We start from the raw sequence: 19,521 nt of genomic DNA, 5'->3' as shown, positions 1-19,521 counted from the left end.
AACCTAACGGAAAATGAAATGACCACAGTGAATGTAAAGTTGTCGAAGACTGAATACTGAGGCGACTGACTCAACCGCCGCCTATCCCCGGCAGATGCTAGCTGAATTATAGCACCTGCTGGCATGTTCGGTAATATGGTGCAGTAGTTTGCCAACCCAAGATGTGAAGGATCTCGTTGAACACAGCTTATCAGTGGTCCTTGAAACTCTAACTGGCAGTATGTCGTATGAGAGGTATTGGACGATTGACAAATATTATATCCAGACAATTTGGCAGCATGATCTAGATAGGCGGCTGTAGGCGGCCGTGTCGGGGATCAGATCGATTCCGAGCCGGACTTATTATACTTGCGGGGACAACATTCAATTTCAATTCTACGTTAGCAAAGACTCTATGTCAGTCTCATGATCAATTCAACAAGACTGCACTGACCTCGAGCTTGTATGTTCATCTCAATGTCTTCTACCTTCTCTTTTGCGAATTGCGTGCTGTTTTGACATGCTTGTAGCAATTCGAGTGCAAGACTGGATCAAGTCTACTCGTAATTTGGCACGAAAGATCCCGCCCAAGCTGTGGCTACGGAGGGAACCAATACTGCGACCACTGAGTCGACGGTTTTAAAGTGTCGACTATTGCCGAGTGAAAATAACGCATGAGTATGTCTCCCAAGCAAGCCTTGATCCGTTGGAAAGCCATCAGATGCTCCTGGAAATCGGTCATAGCGGCGACTCTCACTCGGTCTGCTCACCCCGACGTTGTAGTCAGTAATGCGTACCTCGAACCCTTAGCACCGACAAACAACTGTGCCGGGTGCAATTCAGACTTCACATAAATTCTCGAAGTCTCCAGTTCCACCTCGCCGAGCAAGTGTCGAGCCCGAGCCAACATGCCCTCCACAAAGTTTCATCGGGCATTTTCGCTGATTTGCCTGTCAAGTCAAGTCTATGCTCTAGTAAAGGTGCCATTCTCCACGAGTTTGGTGTGAGTTCGATTCATTTCATCTTCCCTGTGGACTTGATACAGTCATAATTGCAGTCCAAAGTTGTCAAAACGCTCCACAAACACAGATACCGAAGATTGCATAGATTGTTCCTCTGCACCGACTATCAATGCTGGTTTGAAGGCCGTGGTATCTGGTTTGTGGTGAATTATGCATCATTTAATGATATGCGGCTTACTAGATGTACCCTGTGCAGTCGAAGCTGGGGATTTTCAAACGTTCAGCAATGTGGAGATTGACACGGGCAGTGCCTTGTTCTGGGTAGGTGCTGGACAGAAATATATACCTGGTCCACACGCCTACAGGTGAGTAATATCTATCTATCATATCTCTCGCGTAGGCTGACGGTTCTCTTTGTTTATTAGTCTCAATCAAACCTTTTCAGAAGGGTGTGTACTCTTGTCGCAGAGATGCATGATGCTTAGCGTTCAGGCTAATGCTTTACACAAGATATGGTGACGGTTATGCCAACGGAACCGTATATGCCGATCGCGTCACCATCGGCAACGCAACCGTGGATTCACAAATAATCGGTGCCGCTCAATACATAGAGGGCTTCCAGCTTTCCATGCCATTTGATGGGCTTCGTTAGTACAAATACCTGGGTGTCATCGAAATATACTAACTGTATTCTGCCTACAGTTGGGCTAGGACCTAATGGCTCAAATACGAATCAGATATCGGGCTACGATACGACGCCTACCTTTGTCCAAAGCCTTGCCGCTGAAGGAACTATCGAAGACGCGATATTTGGTATCTACATCAGTCCAGTGGCTGAAAATGGCACACGAGGAGTGGGAGAGATCACGTTCGGTGGAGTGGACGAGAGCAGGTTCATCGGTGAGCAGCAAATCATGCACTTGATAGCTCTCAATTGTGGACGTGATAACTATCGTTTGATGCTGCTATATCAGGCGAGATCGATTGGGTTCCTCAAATCGAGCCGTACAACCTGCACTGGTCTTTCAACGTATGTTATCCTTTCACACGATGATATTTATGTTTGAACTTCTGTAATATTTGCAGGCGTCATATTTTGGGTGGGGGAATGAGTACGTTATCGATAGCCCCATATACGCCTTCACAGACACAGGCGGTCCTTTGCTTGAGATCCCATCGTAAGCTTATTCTCGTATTTCTCGTGCTGGAGATACCTCTGTTGATGCCATTGCAGTGACCCGTATATCTGGCTTCTCCAGAATGTTCCGGGTATCACGACGGATTCGACTTCGCTCATCCAAGGAGGTCTCATATTCCCCTCAAATATGACAGACACTCTTCCGCCATTATACATTGGCGTTGGCAGTCTTAACTTTACACTTTCACCATCACAGTGAGTCCCGCATGCTCTTGTTGTGCGATACTATTTTGATGATATTTCGGGATTAGATATACAGTAGCGAAGGCCTTGTACTCAGAGCTGAACATAACAGATGATGGCCAGATCCATACCTGGATTGCCACTGCGGGACCAGACGAGTATGACTTGGGCTGGCCCTTCCTACAACAAGCATATTCCGCCTATGACAGTATGTTCTCAGATCGGTTCGTGCTGAATGGTCACTGACGTATTTTTGTTTGTCCTCATAGTGGTAAACAACCGTAAGCCAGTGACCTCTCAACCCACGTACGCTTATAAAAACTGATCCGTTCGTAGGTGTTGGATTCGCACATCTGGCATGATCCTTTAGATTGGCTACAATTTCTGAAGCCTTACACTGGCGAAATAATAGATCTGTAGCATGTCTTAATCATTACGACTGTTGACTCATCGCGCAGTAACTTCGAGTGTTTTCTCGAGTCGTCGATTTTTCATGCGAAAAACAACTGATAGCCGACTTCAGCTTTAATATAAGCTTACGAGTGAATTAGTTTGGTGCGGGATACTGTGGGGGGAACCGAGATTTGAGTGAATGGACCTCACGTTATGTACGGCCATTTCTTCAGATTTCTACATCGTCGCTGCGTCATTCGCAATTGATCAATGCAAGTGTATTGTCCTAATCATCAACGTTCATCTACTTCAGCTCTGCAGTCTTGAAATTTTATGCAATGTTCCGAGTGTTAACGTAGCTTCGATATCGGCATTGGCAGGAACCTCCGTCTTTTCATCAAACTGGACCATAGATACACTCCCTGAGATCACTGTTGGCATGTCTTTGTTGAATGTTTCGATCCCTGCATCAAGGTCTCATTTTCTGCACCATTGAGCTCAATGCTGATGCTATGCTGATATCAATCAGTTCAGTCATTCCCAAGCGCTTCAAGTATTCCACCTTCAACATGACCGATGATCTAGTGTGTACACGGATCTCTCCGACGGGGAACGATATGTTCTAATGAGGACCAAAATTTATAGAGAATACATACACGGCATATAATAGTACGCTTCTCTTTCAGTCCAGTACGTTAGAAGGATGACTGAATCACGGTCACAATTGAGAACGACTGTACGTTACTGTTTTTTCTTAAAGAGAGTTGAGGTTGATCGCATTAGATTGCAACAGTAATCGGCTTTGCCAATCTTACATGAAAGCAGAGATTACATACGTCGAATGGCGATCTATGACCTGTTGCTATGATGGCGAGCTTCAAACCTCTCCTTTCGAAATTGGTGGTCACAAAGGAGGTGCTCATATAAAGACCTACTTGCGGTGGATGGTTTGCACGTGAGTAACTCTGAATATGATACGCTGATCATTAACCATCTTGGGTTCCACATATCCAGCGTGCTTTGTATAGCGTATATAGCTGGATTTGTCTCCGTCTCAAAGCCAACCTAGATGAACAATTCAGAAGTAGTTTATATGATAGGCACATCCATTAATGTTGCTGACTTACAATATCGTCTGAACATCATGAATGGGCAATTTTCGGCTCGACAACAGGCGAGTTATGTTCTCGACCTTCATCTCGTATACCGGGCATTGCCGGCTGCTCGGCCAATGTTGAATAGTAGAGCCTGCCTGCCACATCATTGACAACCCAGTCAAGGCCTTCGACAAGATTCTGTCCGGTGACGGCACTGCATGGTAAGATTTTCCAATGGTGTGACTTGATATTCAGAAGGTCGAGGGCCTTGTTAGAAAATCATGAATTCAACATTCAAGGGAATCTGTAAATGATATGACGTACATCTCGAATTTCAGCGCTGCTCATAGACCCTTGAATATCTTGTTTATTCGCAAAGACAAGAAGTGAAGCGCCCGCCAGTCTCTATTCTAAAGTCAAGTTCTATGCGGTGCGAATGCAAAACAAACAATGCCTACGTCTTCAAGCAATAGACTGTGGAGTTCATCCCTGCAATCTCTGATACGCATTCGATCGCCTGAATCAACAACCCAGACTAGAGCGTCCGTCTGTTCGAAGTAGTTACGCCAGTATGGCCGCAATGTTCGTTGACCACCGACATCCCCTGAACAAGGGAATGAAAATCGTCACGACTAGTAATACTGCTAGACTCACATATGTTAAGCGTGTAGCTGTACGCGATTGGACCCGGACATGGCCTTAGCTACCGCTGACGGTGTGCATACGAAGAATTCGGCTCACTTGCGATGCACGAACGTCTTGATGTTAAAGCCAAGCGTCGGGCTAATTCCCATGATGTCCTCGCCATTCAGTTTTTTCAAAATTGTTGTTTTGCCTGCATTATCGAGTCCGCTGTACTACAACATGAGACTTGCGCGTATCTCGAATAATCCAGCCTACAGGAAGAGGATTCGCATCTCCCTCTCCTTCTGTCGATTCTTCCTGATTATCGTGAGAAGCCCCATAGCCAACAGAGACCAGGATATTTGCAGCGTTTCGAGGTGTGACAGAAGACCAAGACGTCCTGAATCACGCGCTAGGCACTTTTCCTGGTGGTTCCGGCACGAGCCCCGCACCCAACTCCCTGCTCACTCATCATCTCCGCGCTCTTTCTCTTTCTCGCAGACATCCGTTACGATCTATTTGCTGAGGGTATACCAGCGACGATGGCTCCGAAAAACAAAGGAAAGAAAGGAAAGAAGCAGGACGATGACGACTTCTGGTGCGCCTACCACTGGCTTGAGAACCCGGGCAATATGCTCACTACTTATAACAGGGAGAACGCCGGCACATCCATCGCTAATAACAATGCCGGGATTTCTGCAGATGCAGCAGAGGCATCTGATGACGACTACAAGCCACAAAAGAAGGCTGGAGGATTTTCTGCCTTTGCAGCAATAGGTATAGACGAAGGCGATGCAGCTGCAGAAGAAGAGGACTTTGGAGGACTTATGGTATGTTTCTTTGTCCACACTGTTCGAACATAATGTATGGTAATGTCGATGTATATGGTATAGTCTGTGATCAAGGCATCCTCCCGGACTAAGAAGGATAAAAAGGATAAAAAGGCGGGCAAGAAGCCTGCGGCAGATGTATCATTTGCAGATGGTCCATCCCCTGGAGAGGGATCTGACGGCGAGGCCGCTGCGGCGAAAGGCGATATCAGTGCTCCTCAAAAGCCCATTCAGATGACTGCAGAAGATCTGGCTGATGAGGAATGGGGTCCGGTGAAAGACACCAAGAAGAGCAAGAAGGGAAAAGGGAAAAAAGGAAAGGCTCACGATGACGATGCTGAGGGCGACAAGGCAGGTGCGTATGTGTGAACGTCATGGAATGGAAGAAAAGAAATACATCTTATTTGGTTGTATAGCGCCCGCTGGGGATGTCATGACACCAGCACAACAAGATTCACCGGCGCCTGCGGAAGATAAGGACGAAGATGGAGAAAAAACTGTTGGTGACGAGGACGGTCCCAAAGTGCTTTCAAAGAAGGAGAAAGAGAGATTAAAGAAGGAGCGAGAGAAGGTGGGCATTACACTAGATGTCGTGTCCTGATCTCTAAGTGCTGTTTTAGGCCAAAAAGAAAGCACAAGCAGCTGCGAAGAAGGCTGGGCAAGGAGAGGGAACAGAGGAGCCGCCATTAACGCCTACACCTGTATCTGCTGCTCCACCAGCTGAAAATGAGAAGGAAGAGGACGATGAGGAGGGGGATACCGCTGGTGGTAAGACAGATTCAAAGAAGAAGAAGAAAAAGAAGGCGAAAAAAGACGAGGAGGCTGCCGCGGCACCTGCACCCACAGCGGGGAAGAAAAAGGGTGGGGCTCTTAGTATGCTGAAGGCGAGATTGGAAGAACAGAGACGACTGGAAGAAGAGGCGAGACTCAGAGAAGAGGAGGAGCGCAAGCGGATCGAAGAAGAAGAGCGGAGAGAAGAGGAGGAAGCAAGGAGGAAAGAGGAAGAGAAACAAAGGAGGAAAGAAAAAGAGAAAGTGAGTGTCTGCTCGTTCTGTCGTGGTTGTATTTGTGCTCTAATTGGTGACAGGCTAAACGGGAGCTCGCGAAGAAGGAAGGTCGTCTGCTGACGAAGAAACAGAAAGAAGAGCTGCGTATGGCTGAGCTGCGAAAACAAGCGCTCCTTGCTTCTGGGGTACAGGTCGAAGGTCTGCAACAATCTTCGGGTCAACCGGCCAAGAAAGTTGTTTACGGTAATCGGAAAAAGAAGGGGCCTGAGAAGGCTGCCAGTGTTACTAGTAGCTCTCCCGCTACCAGGGAGACGTCCCCAGTGCGAGAAGAGAAGCCCGCTACACCCGTACCTGAGCCCGTTGCTGCTGCTGAAGTCTCGAATAAGAAGCTCGATGATGTTAAGGACGACTGGGACGCCAGCAGTGATGATGAGCAGAAACATCCGGAAGGTGTGAAAGACTCATGGGACGACAACAGTGATGATGAGGAAGCCAAAGCTGCGAAGTCGATCCAGGCCGCTCCAACAGGTCCGTGAATATTTCTGCCCTTGATAGAAACTGGAAACGCTTATGTTCATAAACTTCTCGACCTAAAGTTCCTCCCAAAGCGTCTACCCCGGCAAAACCGCCAGCAGCAGAGAGGGCAGTGCCGACAAAGGCAACAACACCCGCTCTTACAAGGGCCAATGGTACAAAGACGAACGGTGCCGCAAGGAAAGCGCCTTCAGAGTCGGAAGAGAGCTCAGATGAGGAATCGGGATCCGAGTCCGAGTCCGAGTCTGATTCAGATTCGGACGAGTCTGAATCAGACTCTGAATCAGAGTCAGACGGTATGTCGAAGGCACAGCGGATGGCGGCGCAGCGTAAGGTAGAGGCTGCAGAACGGCGGGCAAAAGCTCATGAAGCCGCTCTCGCTGCACGGAGTAAAGATAACCTTCGCAGTCCCATTTGCTGTATCTTGGGTCACGTTGACACGGGTAAGACCAAGCTGCTTGATAAGGTGCAGTTTCTTGCATTTTATTCGGAAACCTGAGGGTATAAACAATACACATTACAGATTCGTCAAACGAACGTGCAAGAGGGCGAAGCTGGTGGTATCACCCAACAGATTGGTGCAACTTATTTCCCCGTTGACGCGATAAAGACAAAGACTGCTGTGCTCAATAAGGTATACCTGGAGCTTGATATTTTGATGCTGGTTTATTTATATTAACACTCACAGGATGGGTCACAAGAATACAAGATCCCTGGTCTCTTAATCATTGATACTCCTGGACACGAATCTTTTACAAATTTGCGGTCGCGTGGAAGTTCCCTTTGTAATATTGCTATTTTAGTTGTCGACATTATGGTTCGTGCACCCATGCCTTGTTACTGTTGCATATACTAACATATCATATAGCACGGCCTCGAGCCTCAGACACTGGAGTCTCTGCGTCTGCTGAGAGATCGTAAAACACCATTCATCGTGGCATTGAACAAGGTAAGGCTGATTGGTGATAGACGAGGATGGCATTAAATCATGCTGGTCAGATTGACCGAATGTACGGCTGGGAGGCTACGCCCGACAACGACTTCCGTAGTTCGCTGGCAAAACAGAAGCGCTCGGTTCAGCGCGAATTCGAAGACCGTGTCGAGAAGACAATCCTTGCCTTCGCTGAGCAGGGTTTGAACGCCGTTCTTTATTACGATAACAAGAATTTTGCACGTAATGTCTCTCTTGTCCCCACTTCGGCCGTCACTGGTGAAGGTGTACCGGACATGATCATGCTCCTTGTCAACCTCACCCAACAACGCATGAGCGATCGTCTCATGTACCTCTCGGAACTGGAATGTACCGTCCTCGAGGTTAAGGTCATCGAGGGTTTGGGAACGACCATCGATGTCGTTCTTTCCAACGGCATCTTGCACGAAGGCGAAAGGATCGTTGTCTGTGGGCTTAATGGACCAATTGTCACTCAAATTCGTGCTCTCTTGACTCCTCAGCCATTGCGGGAACTGCGTATAAAGGTACGCCCAAGTCTAACACGATCGCTCACATGCTGACGGATCTTGTTTGTTGCAGTCGGCGTATGTTCATCACAAAGAGGTCAAAGCTGCCCTCGGTGTCAAGATCGTTGCACCAGACCTCGAAAAGGCTATCGCCGGTTCGCGTCTGCTAGTCGTAGGACCGGATGACGATGAGGATGACCTTATGGATGAGGTCATGTCCGATCTTACAACCCTCCTTAACTCAATCGACAAATCTGGCCGTGGTGTCTGCGTACAGGCGAGTACACTGGGATCCCTGGAAGCTCTCCTCGATTTCCTCAAGTCGAGCAAGATTCCTGTCTCGGGCATCAATATTGGACCAGTTCACAAAAAAGATGTCATGCGCGCGGCGACGATGTTAGAGAAGGCGAAGGAGCTCGCCGTCATTCTCTGCTTCGATGTGCCGGTCGACAAAGATGCGGATAGGCTGGCCGAAGAAATGGGACTTCGTATCTTCAAAGGTAATTTGCCGTGCTACCACGCTGATTGAGTTGTTCACAAATTTTCAGCCGATATTATCTACCATCTCTTTGATGCCTTCACCGCGTACAACAATGAGATCATGGAGGCGAAGCGCAGAGATGCTGCCCCCCAAGCCGTGTGGCCTTGTAGGCTGAAAATCATTGCTGCTTTCTGTAAGCGTGATCCCATTATCCTTGGTGTTGACATCCTCGATGGCACACTGCGGGTGGGAACACCATTGTGTGTTGTAAAGGTTGATTCAGAGACCCAGAAGAAGGACATCATCGACCTTGGAAAAATGTGAGAATGGTCGCCTCGTCTCCTCTAATACTGATCAGGAGGCTTTTCTAGCACTTCGCTGGAGATCAATCACAAGTCACAAGAAGTAAGCATTCAATGAGAGTGTCTCGTAATCGACTGGTGTTAACTTCGTGTGAAGATTGTCAAGAAGTCGCAGGCGGGAGGTGGTGTTGCCGTTAAGATTGAGCACGCTGTCTACCAATCCGCCAAGATGTTTGGGCGACACTTTGACGACAAGGATGAACTCTACAGCCATATCACGCGGCAGAGTATCGATGTGCTGAAGGTATGCTGGTCTACCTATCGTTATTTTCTGTAGCCTAATCGCCGCCTAGACGTCGTTCAAACAAGATGTCAGTAACGAAGAGTGGCTGTTGATCAAGGCTCTCAAGCCGGTACGTGTATGCCATTGGCGTCCCATACAATCACTGACAGATGGTGCCTGCAGCGCCTGAACATCCCGTAAGAGGGGGGCGATTGTTTGATTATCTTTGCTCCGATGGGCCCCGCTGGACCAGTGTTGCATGTGGCATCCTTACATAACCATCTGTATTTATACCGCATCTGAGTGTCTGCAATTTGTATCTTCCTTCTGTTCCTTCTGCCGTACAATGTCTGCCGAAGGAATCGATATAACGAAGCTCCCCATGAGGGCGGACGAAGGCGATTCCTCCTCCATCGACGAGGACGAGATCCAGCTGGTGAATACGGCGTTGTGGGGTTAGCTATGCAGCGGGGTCGTTGTAGACTGTATCATGGGTAACGTCGTTTGTCAGTGGGGCACTGGAACGGCTGCGGGTATCCTCTTCCGCGATGCTGTAACCTGCTTGCCAGGCGTCGGTGGGACGCTTGGCTCGGCCAGGTGCAGTGGATGACCGGGGAGGATTGAGATTATACCGTTTGAACCTGAACAGCGCTCAGACCTGCGTAGGGAAGCCCCCAGTGTCGCCTTCTCATTTTTGCACCCCTCCTTAGCCAGGAGGGTTCCTTCAGGATGTACTAACCCAGACTTATTTTTTCTCTAGCAAAAGCTCGGCTACAAGCAGGTATGCTTCAATCCTTGATTGAAGCGTAGAGCTCTCCTAATTTGTCGTTTAGCAACTACATCGTAGCTGGCATTTCGTTGAAAGCTTCGCCGCTAGTTTTGTGGCTTTGAATTTCATCGGTGGTGTTCGGTATGGTGCAAGAACTGTCTGATAAATTTATGTTCGCTAATTCTTACTGCACAGCGCCGGTATTTTCTTGGGTCTCGAAGCTGGTGGTCCCGCCGCGGTTTGGTCGTCATATATCATCTCGATGATATTTATGTTCATCACGGCCGCTGTTCTCGCGGAGATTTGTTCTGCTCTACCTCTGAGTGGCTCCATCTACGTCTGGTCCGCAGAGAGTGCTGGTCCAAAATATGCAAGATTCTTTGGATTCATCGTCGCGTGGTGGTCTTGCACAGCTTGGATGACATTCGCTGCTGGGAATTGTTTAGTGAGTTTACACTCCTGATTGTTATGAAATACTGTGAATATCTTACTTCGCATTCGTAGACTGCCGCTAACTACATCGTGTCGGAGCTGATGGTTTACAACATCAACTACCCCGGTGGGGCGGGTAATGACAGCGTCCAATGGCGTGCCCTTGTGTGGGCCGTCGCTGAAGCTTGTTTGATCGTGTCTATCGCCATCAACTATCTTCCCCCGCGGATGTATTCTGGTGTCTTCAAATTTTCCATCGCATTGTACATGCTGGATTTTTTCCTCTGCTTAATCTGGCTCCCCATCGGCGTTTCCAAGACGTATGGTTTCCGTTCGGCCAAGGAAGTGTTCACGATGACCTGTAAGCTATCATATTCTTACGTGAGGGAACATGTATCCATTCACAATTTTGTCAGATAATGGTACAGGTGCACCTCCAGCGTGGAATTGGATTCTCTGCTTGTGAGTTCATGGCATATACCCCTCCCCTATTCAGCTGATAATGTATATATAATATAGCCTGTACACATCCGGAACAATGATCGGTTTTGATGCCTCAGGTCATATTGCGGAGGAGACCAAGAATGCCAGGTGAGTTTGGGCTTTATCTGTAGGTGTCTCACGCATCAACTTAATTTATTTCAGCGTCGTGGCTGGGCGCGGGATTTTGTCTAGTGCCATCGCCACTGGTGTACTTGGATTTATCACCAACATCTTGTTTTTGTTCTGTACTCCCGACTTGGATACCTTATTTGCCCTTGATGCACCTCAGCCCTTCGTGCAACTATATGCTCTTGCGCTGGGCAAAGGTGGCAGCATCTTCATGACCACCATCGCTGCAATTGGTCTTATTCTGGTATGTTGGTCTGGCCATCGCCACGGTTTGTGCTTATAGTCTGCTCGCACCAGAATACCAGTGTCGCAGTTGTAGCTGCGTCCCGCCTCATCTTTGCAGTCGCTCGTGACGGCGTATTGCCTCTATCTGGCTGGATCGGACAAGTCGATGCGCTACGCCAGCCGCGCAATGCAGTGACAGTAATGTTCGTGTTCGGCGGCGTTCTCCTTTGCTCTATTCTACCGAGTCAAGTTGCCTTCACGTCGCTTACGTCTGCGGGTGGTATCCCGACGACTGCTGCCTATGGACTAATCGCGTTGCTGAGGTTGACGATGACGCCGAACGACTTCAAGTCGTCTCACTTCTTTTTGGGACGATGGAGGAAACCATTCTATGTCGCAACTATTCTGTTCAATGGACTGGTGTTTGCGGTTGGTCCCAAACTTTTGGCATTGGCTTTCCGACACTGACACACTGATCATCGCCAGACTCAAATTTCGCCCTTCTACTTCCCTGTGACCCCACAGACGTTCAACTTTGTAGGTCTAGTCCTCATTGTAAGAGCCTGAAGCCTCAATGTTTCTTCACAGGCTTGTGTAATATTTGGATCCGTCACGGTGTTCGGTATTCTCAGCTGGTACCTGATTCCTGAAGAGAAATGGCTTCGCCGCGATCAGATCCTTCAAGCCATGCAGGCGACTGACGAACCCTATGAAGCTGGAAGTTCGGGTGTCGCTGGCGGAGGTAGGGGCGTTGGAGAGAATGCCAGACATCGTCGTGACTCGATCAGCAAAACTACCGCAAAAGATATGGAACTAGAGTAGCTATGGAATGGTTAGTCTAATTGACCAGTGCTATAAATCTAACAAACAGAGGGGGGATGGGGGGTTATGAATGAATATTATGCTTCCACTGCTCTGAATGCGAGTGAATATATATATATAAGCTCCGCCTTGTCAAAACTAGAACGGCTCGAGGCCCAGTATGCCCTGACAAGCTCCTTCAACGTCAGCAATCTGCAAATACAAGCACTTCAGCACCTAGCTCCATCGCTATTGGCGCAATGTGCTTACCTCCTTGGGGGCATTCACACTGAGTACGATAGGGTGCTCCTCTCCAACGAGAACTTCGTCCTAGAAGCCTATCAGAAGATAATTTGAGATGATAGATTGAAATACACACTTCTATTCGCATGCCGATATTGTGGAAGTGTTTTGGGTAGTGAGATAGAGGAGGGACATAAACGCCTATATTCCTTCATGAAAACGCAATCGCGAGGAACGCATGTAGTCAGACATACCCGGTTCGACGGTGATCACCATCCCGGCTTTGATTCTACATACGAGGGAGGAAAATTGATGAGTAAAGCGCTCATCCGATCGTACCGAGATCAACGCACGGTGAGTTGCGTTCAAAATGACTAGATTCGTGTAGATCTGATGGATTTGGACAGTCATTTAAATATGCAAGTTCTGTGACGAGCATGATGGAACCGGCATACCTATGCCCACTGGATGTCCCACCGAGTGCGGATATAATTCCGATATTCTCGCTTCTCCATTCATCCCATCCAAATCGAAACCGATCTGACGAAGCTCTGTCTTAAGCAAATCGACAGACCTTCTATGCAGTTGGGATATCGAAAGGCCGGCTTTGGCGGTGCACATTTTCACAACCGCCTTTTGTGTTGCAAGCAGAGCAGAGTACAGCGCAGCCTGGGAGGAAGTGAAGTGGCCGGTCGCCGGGAATGTTCGAGCTTAAGTATCATAATTAAAGGCAGCTTGAACAGAATCAAAGAGTGGCGTACTGATGTCCGAGGCGTATCCACTACATTGCCAATGTTTAAGCACCCACAAACAAGGTAAAACTCACGCCGACTCACTTGTACTCGCACCCTGCGTCAATCAGCACGAGCTCACCATCGCGTATAACATGATTATTGGCCGTATAATGTATCACCATCGCATTCGGCCTACATAGTCGCAGAGCAGGCGACCTAGTATCAGTTCCCGATACTCATGCGTTCTGGGAGTCCACGCACCCGGACGCGACTACGGGAACATATGCCGGACGCTGTGCACCTTCCCGCGCGCACATATATTCGAAATGTGCTGCAAGGGCATGTTCCGACAGCCCTGGGCGTGCAAAACGCATTGTCTACAAACATGGTATAATTAGGAAGGTAAGAAAGGTGATATCAAAACTGCAAATAGAGTCCGGCAAGTGTACGCGGACGAATGGATAGATGCTGCGTGCGGACAGAGATTTTTGAAGACGAGCGATGCCTACCTTCGCGTGAGCTCTTGCGCTAATATCTGCAGCTTCTCTCATAACCCGGTGCTCGCATTCGCTCTTGATAGCACGCAAGCGGCCGACTTCAGGTGCCAGCGGACGACGTTTTGCTGTCGGTCCATTCCCACTCAATACATCGAGCAGCGCATCATTGTCATGAGAAGTTTTGGTCAAATACTGCGTATACACGAGTTCTCTTATCTCCGCGTGGAAACGATATGCCAATATTTGCGCACCTTCAACAATGATCTAGTTGACGCCGTTCGTCCACGACTCCTCGCCGAACCATTTCCTAATGGCAAGTCTACATACACGTAGTCTCTACGAACCAGCAGGCTGTGCAGTGCGCTTGGGAGTTCATCGATGGGTCTAGCGTCATCCGCTTTGAATGTGCGGACTACGTCTTCAGGCGATGTTTTTGCTCCTTCCCACTGCGCTGTCGTGGCCGAAGATGGTGCGTGGAAGAGTATGTAGGTGTATCCGCGAGAGGAGGAGGGATCGGAAAGTAGAACCAACACGGATGAAGGCTCCTCAAATCCAGTTAGGTACCAAAAATCGGATGCCTGGCGGTACTTGTAGCTGCATCGTGTTGCAGTGAGCATGGCACGGGAGGCATGTCGCTAAGACTCACAAGATGTCTGTACGTCAGTTAGCTCATATATCCGACCTGAACCCAATAATGCAAAACACACTTTCACTCATGTACTTGACCGAGGCAGCGGCACATACAACAACGCTGTTCGGCGGGAGGTTTTGCATGAGCGCACGTCGTCTCCGCTCATATTCCTCGGTTGGTATGCCCGGTGTGAGTTCGCCTTTCTGGACTTTGAGTCAAACTATCAGTCACATCGTGTTTACAAAGTATATGTCTTGAGTCTCGTTACCGACCAATATGCGGATGGGATGGGAACACTGGCTGGCCATATGATGAGGGCTTCATGCATGTGTCTGCGCTTAGATGAGCCTCCGTCGCATACGGGCGGCCCACTCTTGAACATTTTGCCTGAGGTAGTAAACGAAGGGTGCGACGAAAGAGGACCCGAGGTTGGTGGAGGGAGATTATGAGCGGACGGAGAGACATCACTTATATGCGCCGATCCATCAACACGCACGGATATGCACAGTGAGCGCTAAAGAAGTACACGCCATGTTGCACATGCAGATTTACAAAGGATGCGACTAAAAGTACAAATTGTAAAGATGTTGTATGTCAACTTATCTGTACTTGCTCTCACTAATCAAGAAGCTGTTTCAGTCCGTTCACGACTACATCAAAATCAAATTGAGACAATGGAACGTTTTTCCTCAGCCAAAAATCGCGGTTAGGCAAGTTCGCAAGCAATATCAGCCTACGCTTGTTCACGACGCCAACATCCTTGAATTTCATGACGAGATCATTTTCATCCTCATCCTCATATAGCGCTAGACGATGAACAAACTGAGCAATAGGGTCATCGGCAGCTGGCGAAGCTGGCTCTAGAGTGTTGCGGTTCACAATAGTCGAATCCGATATCGCTGTTCGACTTCGCGCTGTCGGCGAAGAGGATTGGGGTGGGAACGAAGTAGTCGAAGAAGCTGAATATCTGTTGCGAAGTGGTCGTTGCACAGCTCCAGGCACAAAAGTAGACCGCTGTCGGGGGAACCGCACGCATCAGTCGACATGTAGCGAATATGCAGAATTTCACAAATTACCTGTTTGTGGCCAACTTTGGCCGAATGCCTTACTGCTCCAGATGGGAGAGATGTCACCACACTTTCTTGACGCGGTGTAGTCCTATCTGAGTACGAGTGCTGAGATAAACAAGATGAACGTCCGTTTCAACATCTCCCCAATGAGATGAGATGTGCTGACCTGGTAGGGTGTACTGCGAACCGGGTGGTCTTTTTGTTTATTATGAACCATCATACCCTTCAGGTAGATGGTAGTGTAAACATCGACAGGCCAAGCATCCTCATAGCGTCCTGAATCCTCCCATCGAAGGATGACCTGAATGTCTTCAGAGAAGATACAATTACTATCAGGATCCTGAATGAGGCTTACATCCCTCCGATGATTCTCGACACAATCAGGATCTTGTTCATGATAAAACTTGACCGGGTCGAGGTGTCTGCGAGCTGAAGCTCGCACTAAAGACTAATCATCATGTCAGCGGAAAGAGGTAGATCTCATACGTATAAAGATATCACACCCCAAACTCTCCAAACTGTGGTGGTTTCAAGTGCATTTGACTCAGAAGTGATACTGCCGTGCGAGAGCTAGTATGTGCCACAACTCGCGCTACTGTTTGAGGTTTAGGGATGACAATGAGGGAATCTAAAAATCTCAGCCACAAGCTTGTTCGAATGTTGAAAACATACCAGACATCTTGACTGCGTGTGTGGACAGGTAAAAGGAGAAAGCGAGAGGGAGATCGAAGGGAGATAAGGCAATATACATATCTCCCACATGCCCCCGTCTTCCGCTAATTTTACGGCAACCCCCAGACCACGGGCCGTCGTCGTCCGGGTCGCCTTCCTCGCAAAACGAGCGAAAGAACGACCTTCTCTCTCCAAAACCAGTGTCGGCGAGGCGCCACACTTCGTATTTCCCGGCCCGATAAGCCGACAGCATCCCGCAGTCGAGAATGAGCACAAGCATCAAACCAAACCAAACAGTTATCTTCAGGTCGATAGATTCGACCTAAAAGTATTATCAAAAGTCGGAATTGACCCACGTTTAATATCGCTCAGATGGCTTTGAGCAGTCAAGACGGTGGTGGATCACTTTGGCGTGGGGTTGCTCGTCCGGGACATCCTTAGGTAGAGACATTGGTGTCAAGACGATGACTAGTGTGATCCATTACTGCCACAATCAATCTGAATTGATCAAAAGTAGTATGCGAATTATACACCCGCAGTGCCGAGCTCGTACCAGCGTCCTCCGAGACTCCCAGCGGAACTGACCTGCTCTTTCACTGATTCTTCTTCTCGGATGCAATATATCCCTTCGGTGGCTCGCCTTGCAGCGGTGACTGTATGCTCGCAAGCGCAGACACGCCCAACAAAACGATCGGTATGAGGACGAAGAATCCAATAATCATGGAAAGGATCAGTCCGGGAGTAAGAAGCTGGTAGTGAGCTAGAATGCCGCCGGATGGTGGAACGAATGAGCTAGTGGAATTCGGTGCGAGAGCTGGAGAGAAGGACGTTGATTGACGAGCGTTGAGCGACGGGCTCCAGCCGGCATACACAACTAGGTGCTTAGGGAAAACCTCCGAGATATCAGCAACGGTAGAAGAGAGGCGAGACTCTGGTGCAGCGGGAATATATGATAGTTAGGAAGAGCGGATATGCGAGCGACAATCAACATACCGTGCTGCGCCATCTTGGTTTTCCTTTCAAGACCAGAAAGGTCGTCAAGAGCAGGCATCTCCATACACATGACGTGCTTCCCCTTGTCTCCGGAGACAATATCCGTTTGTCCGGGAACGTAGCTGATGACACGCGCACCACATCGCTCAGCAATCGTGCTGGCAAGGTTGGAGAAGGGGTTGGAGCTAATGTGGGGGACGTAAGGGAGCTCGAGAGTAGATGCGGCGGCATTGAGTGACTGAGCAAGACCGCCCGAAGGAGCTAGTGTGCGCAGGTCGGAGGCGTGAAGCTGTTGGCCGGGTCTGTAAGCACCTGGCAGAGGCGTATAGATGTGCTACTCACCCCTCGTTGGTTCACGAGTACAATGGCGTCATGCTCGCACACATTATCGTTCCAAAGAAGACTTTCTAGGAGCGTCGAAACATGGGTAGACTTGGAGAGGGGTGCAGTGTTGAGGCCGTTCGAACTGCAGCGTCGGTGGGTCAATGAAGCCTGTGCAGAATAGAGTTCACTGCGAACCTGTGAGATGACCACGCGACAATTGGATGCGTATTTGAGAATGCAATTGCCGTCGCAGGCAAGAGAGCAAGGAGGAAGTAAACTGCTCGTCGAGCCATGGCACTGCGCAAGCTGACGATTCGAGGAGGCAAAGGGCAACCCCGGCAATATCCGCTCTTCCCAAATAAGAAGTGCCTTGAATATTCGCGTGAGTTGCTTCTTGCTAATTGCCACAATGGTATGGCGACTTGAGAGCACCGAGGCATCTTCTTGCCTCTATCGTTGCTCGCTCATCTTCTGTACAAAAGGGTAAGCACGGCAGTTCAGCTATCTCGCACAGGCTGACTGCCGCAATTCGTCAAATCCTCCTCAAGCGAGGCGACAGCCATGCCTGTGAACGCAAAATGCGTTCGTCAGCTGTTCATCCATGTATGCCATATTACGGCGGGTGTGTCTGCTTTTTGATCGCATCCTTCGTGCGCCGCATGATGTCCCCTTCTCGAGATCATCATCTAGGCTGCATTCTTTACACAAAGTTTGTTTCGAGCTCATTTTACTCGTCCGCTGCCCGAATGGCGCGCCACATGTCGGATGTGTTGACGGCTCAGCTTGAATTTTATACCGCTGATCGGATATATGGTCTAGACAAGGACTTGGGCCGCCAAGGTTGATGCATTTCAGGTTATTTGTCTGCCGCCAGGAGGTAGTAGTCGTGCCGAGGGAATCGTGCTCGGCCTCGCCGCTCTGCTTTCTGGCAGTCGTTTTCCAAATACAAGATGTAGCGAGACAGCTGGGTGTGATATAAGTGTTTACTATACCATGTCACCGTGGTTGTGTATAAAGGTGTGTTCTCAGCACTCGAGCTGTATCCCCCCAGTCGCAACATCGACATGGCTCTCGGTTCTTCCTTCCTCGCTATTCTTGTCCTCACTCTCGCTGTCGCGGCTTCCCCTCTAGAGGCCCGCAACGGCCGGGTGTCTCTGCCCCTTGCAAGGCGGACGAATTCGACTGGTGTTACCAACGTTCTCGCACGCGATCAGGCGCGCGCGCAGTTCCTGAAGAACCGTGGACACAGTGACCTCAGATCGCGTTCAGGTTCTATCGCGGCAGTGAATCTGGTGGATACCTACGTCGTCAGCGTGCGTGCTCATTAGGCTAGCTAAGGCATTCAATATAATATGTATGTGGTGATCCTAGGTCGGGATAGGCGAACCCGCTACAGACTGTCAGTTTGCGGTCAAGTTTCAATGATTGTTAGATGGCTGTCTCATGTCTGCCTTCCGCAGACACTCTCATCGTCGACACCGGCTCCTCGAACACATGGGTTGGCGCGAACAAGGCATTTGTTGCAACTCCGAACACAGTCAACACTGGTAATATAGTTGTATGTCATTTTTAAAAAAAAATTCTCTGCCCGTATTTCTCTCATGGCTACTAGGATGTCTCCTACGGATCAGGCTCTTTTTTTGGTGATGAGTACTCTGGCACCATCACCCTGGGCAATGGTTTGAGCATCAGTAAGCAATCTTTTGGTGTTGCATTAGAGGCCAAGGGCTTTTCAGGCGTCGACGGGATCATCGGGTACATTATTGAGTGTTTTCCTTGAGAGAAAAGGTGACACTAAACAGTGGCATCTTCTAGTATTGGTCCCATAGACTTGACCCGCGGAACCGTCCAAGACACTAATGAAGTCCCGACTGGTATGAGAACTTTACATTTCTGTTATGCTCGTTCGCTGAATCTTTGGTAGTGACCCAGAACCTGTACACACAAAAGGTCATCGGAGAACAAGTCGTCTCTGTCTCCTTTGCACCTACCACCTCCGAAAGCGACGCTAATGGCGAGCTCACTTTTGGTGGTACCGATCCCAGCAAGTATACAGGCTCGATAGCCTACACGTCAGTCATTGTTGACGATGTCGTGTCCTCAAATCCAGACTCACCTTCCCCCCAGGCCTCTCACAACCACCTCACCTGCTAGTGACTACTGGGGCATTGACCAATCTATCACTTA

The 19,521-nt window shown here is 49.0% G+C and overlaps 7 protein-coding genes across 7 annotated transcripts; 4 read left to right on the top strand and 3 right to left on the bottom strand.

Annotated features, from left to right (window-relative positions):
• Positions 1-887: 887 nt before the first annotated feature.
• On the top strand, positions 888-2,684 carry FIBRA_03082 (uncharacterized protein; the record flags this gene model as incomplete). Its single annotated transcript, XM_012324927.1, has 12 exons — positions 888-982; positions 1,037-1,137; positions 1,198-1,306; positions 1,367-1,390; positions 1,452-1,588; positions 1,644-1,841; positions 1,916-1,971; positions 2,028-2,119; positions 2,176-2,334; positions 2,391-2,530; positions 2,592-2,603; positions 2,659-2,684. The coding sequence occupies 12 exons, from the start codon at positions 888-890 to the stop codon at positions 2,682-2,684; spliced, it is 1,149 nt and encodes a 382-aa protein (XP_012180317.1).
• Positions 2,685-3,857: 1,173 nt separating this feature from the next.
• On the bottom strand, positions 3,858-4,777 carry FIBRA_03081 (uncharacterized protein; the record flags this gene model as incomplete). Its single annotated transcript, XM_012324926.1, has 6 exons — positions 3,858-4,079; positions 4,137-4,217; positions 4,271-4,416; positions 4,467-4,483; positions 4,554-4,664; positions 4,713-4,777. The coding sequence occupies 6 exons, from the start codon at positions 4,775-4,777 to the stop codon at positions 3,858-3,860; spliced, it is 642 nt and encodes a 213-aa protein (XP_012180316.1).
• A 201-nt stretch (positions 4,778-4,978) lies between these two features.
• FIBRA_03080 (uncharacterized protein) lies at positions 4,979-9,532 on the top strand (the record flags this gene model as incomplete). The annotated part of the gene is made up of 17 exons (XM_012324925.1): positions 4,979-5,034; positions 5,089-5,266; positions 5,330-5,621; positions 5,683-5,837; positions 5,887-6,300; positions 6,354-6,801; positions 6,870-7,273; positions 7,331-7,441; positions 7,496-7,624; positions 7,676-7,756; positions 7,807-8,283; positions 8,339-8,765; positions 8,814-9,066; positions 9,118-9,151; positions 9,206-9,352; positions 9,402-9,461; positions 9,515-9,532. The coding sequence occupies 17 exons, from the start codon at positions 4,979-4,981 to the stop codon at positions 9,530-9,532; spliced, it is 3,684 nt and encodes a 1,227-aa protein (XP_012180315.1).
• Positions 9,533-9,677: 145 nt separating this feature from the next.
• Positions 9,678-12,191, top strand: FIBRA_03079 (uncharacterized protein; the record flags this gene model as incomplete). The annotated part of the gene is made up of 11 exons (XM_012324924.1): positions 9,678-9,767; positions 10,092-10,112; positions 10,165-10,241; positions 10,296-10,545; positions 10,605-10,893; positions 10,949-10,994; positions 11,052-11,123; positions 11,178-11,388; positions 11,442-11,798; positions 11,856-11,906; positions 11,958-12,191. The coding sequence occupies 11 exons, from the start codon at positions 9,678-9,680 to the stop codon at positions 12,189-12,191; spliced, it is 1,698 nt and encodes a 565-aa protein (XP_012180314.1).
• A 138-nt stretch (positions 12,192-12,329) lies between these two features.
• Positions 12,330-16,468, bottom strand: FIBRA_03078 (uncharacterized protein; the record flags this gene model as incomplete). Its single annotated transcript, XM_012324923.1, has 21 exons — positions 12,330-12,383; positions 12,441-12,500; positions 12,550-12,614; positions 12,668-12,702; positions 12,767-12,803; positions 12,869-13,123; positions 13,175-13,194; positions 13,250-13,339; positions 13,409-13,524; positions 13,657-13,836; positions 13,896-14,238; positions 14,291-14,297; positions 14,352-14,478; positions 14,544-14,742; positions 14,895-15,289; positions 15,352-15,450; positions 15,512-15,646; positions 15,701-15,793; positions 15,849-15,973; positions 16,018-16,339; positions 16,424-16,468. The coding sequence occupies 21 exons, from the start codon at positions 16,466-16,468 to the stop codon at positions 12,330-12,332; spliced, it is 2,802 nt and encodes a 933-aa protein (XP_012180313.1).
• A 142-nt stretch (positions 16,469-16,610) lies between these two features.
• On the bottom strand, positions 16,611-17,627 carry FIBRA_03077 (uncharacterized protein; the record flags this gene model as incomplete). Its single annotated transcript, XM_012324922.1, has 4 exons — positions 16,611-16,948; positions 17,011-17,299; positions 17,353-17,476; positions 17,530-17,627. 4 exons carry the CDS (start codon positions 17,625-17,627, stop codon positions 16,611-16,613), a joined length of 849 nt encoding a protein of 282 aa, XP_012180312.1.
• A 771-nt stretch (positions 17,628-18,398) lies between these two features.
• Positions 18,399-19,488, top strand: FIBRA_03076 (uncharacterized protein; the record flags this gene model as incomplete). The annotated part of the gene is made up of 6 exons (XM_012324921.1): positions 18,399-18,647; positions 18,706-18,733; positions 18,795-18,892; positions 18,947-19,089; positions 19,150-19,208; positions 19,259-19,488. The coding sequence occupies 6 exons, from the start codon at positions 18,399-18,401 to the stop codon at positions 19,486-19,488; spliced, it is 807 nt and encodes a 268-aa protein (XP_012180311.1).
• Between the last annotated feature and the right edge of the window lie 33 nt (positions 19,489-19,521).

The sequence above is a fragment of the Fibroporia radiculosa genome (assembly GCF_000313525.1).
Source record: "Fibroporia radiculosa TFFH 294 genomic supercontigs, scaffold1593, whole genome shotgun sequence".
In the NCBI taxonomy this organism is placed as follows: domain Eukaryota; kingdom Fungi; phylum Basidiomycota; class Agaricomycetes; order Polyporales; family Fibroporiaceae; genus Fibroporia; species Fibroporia radiculosa.
This window is presented reverse-complemented; position numbering and strand designations above follow the sequence as displayed.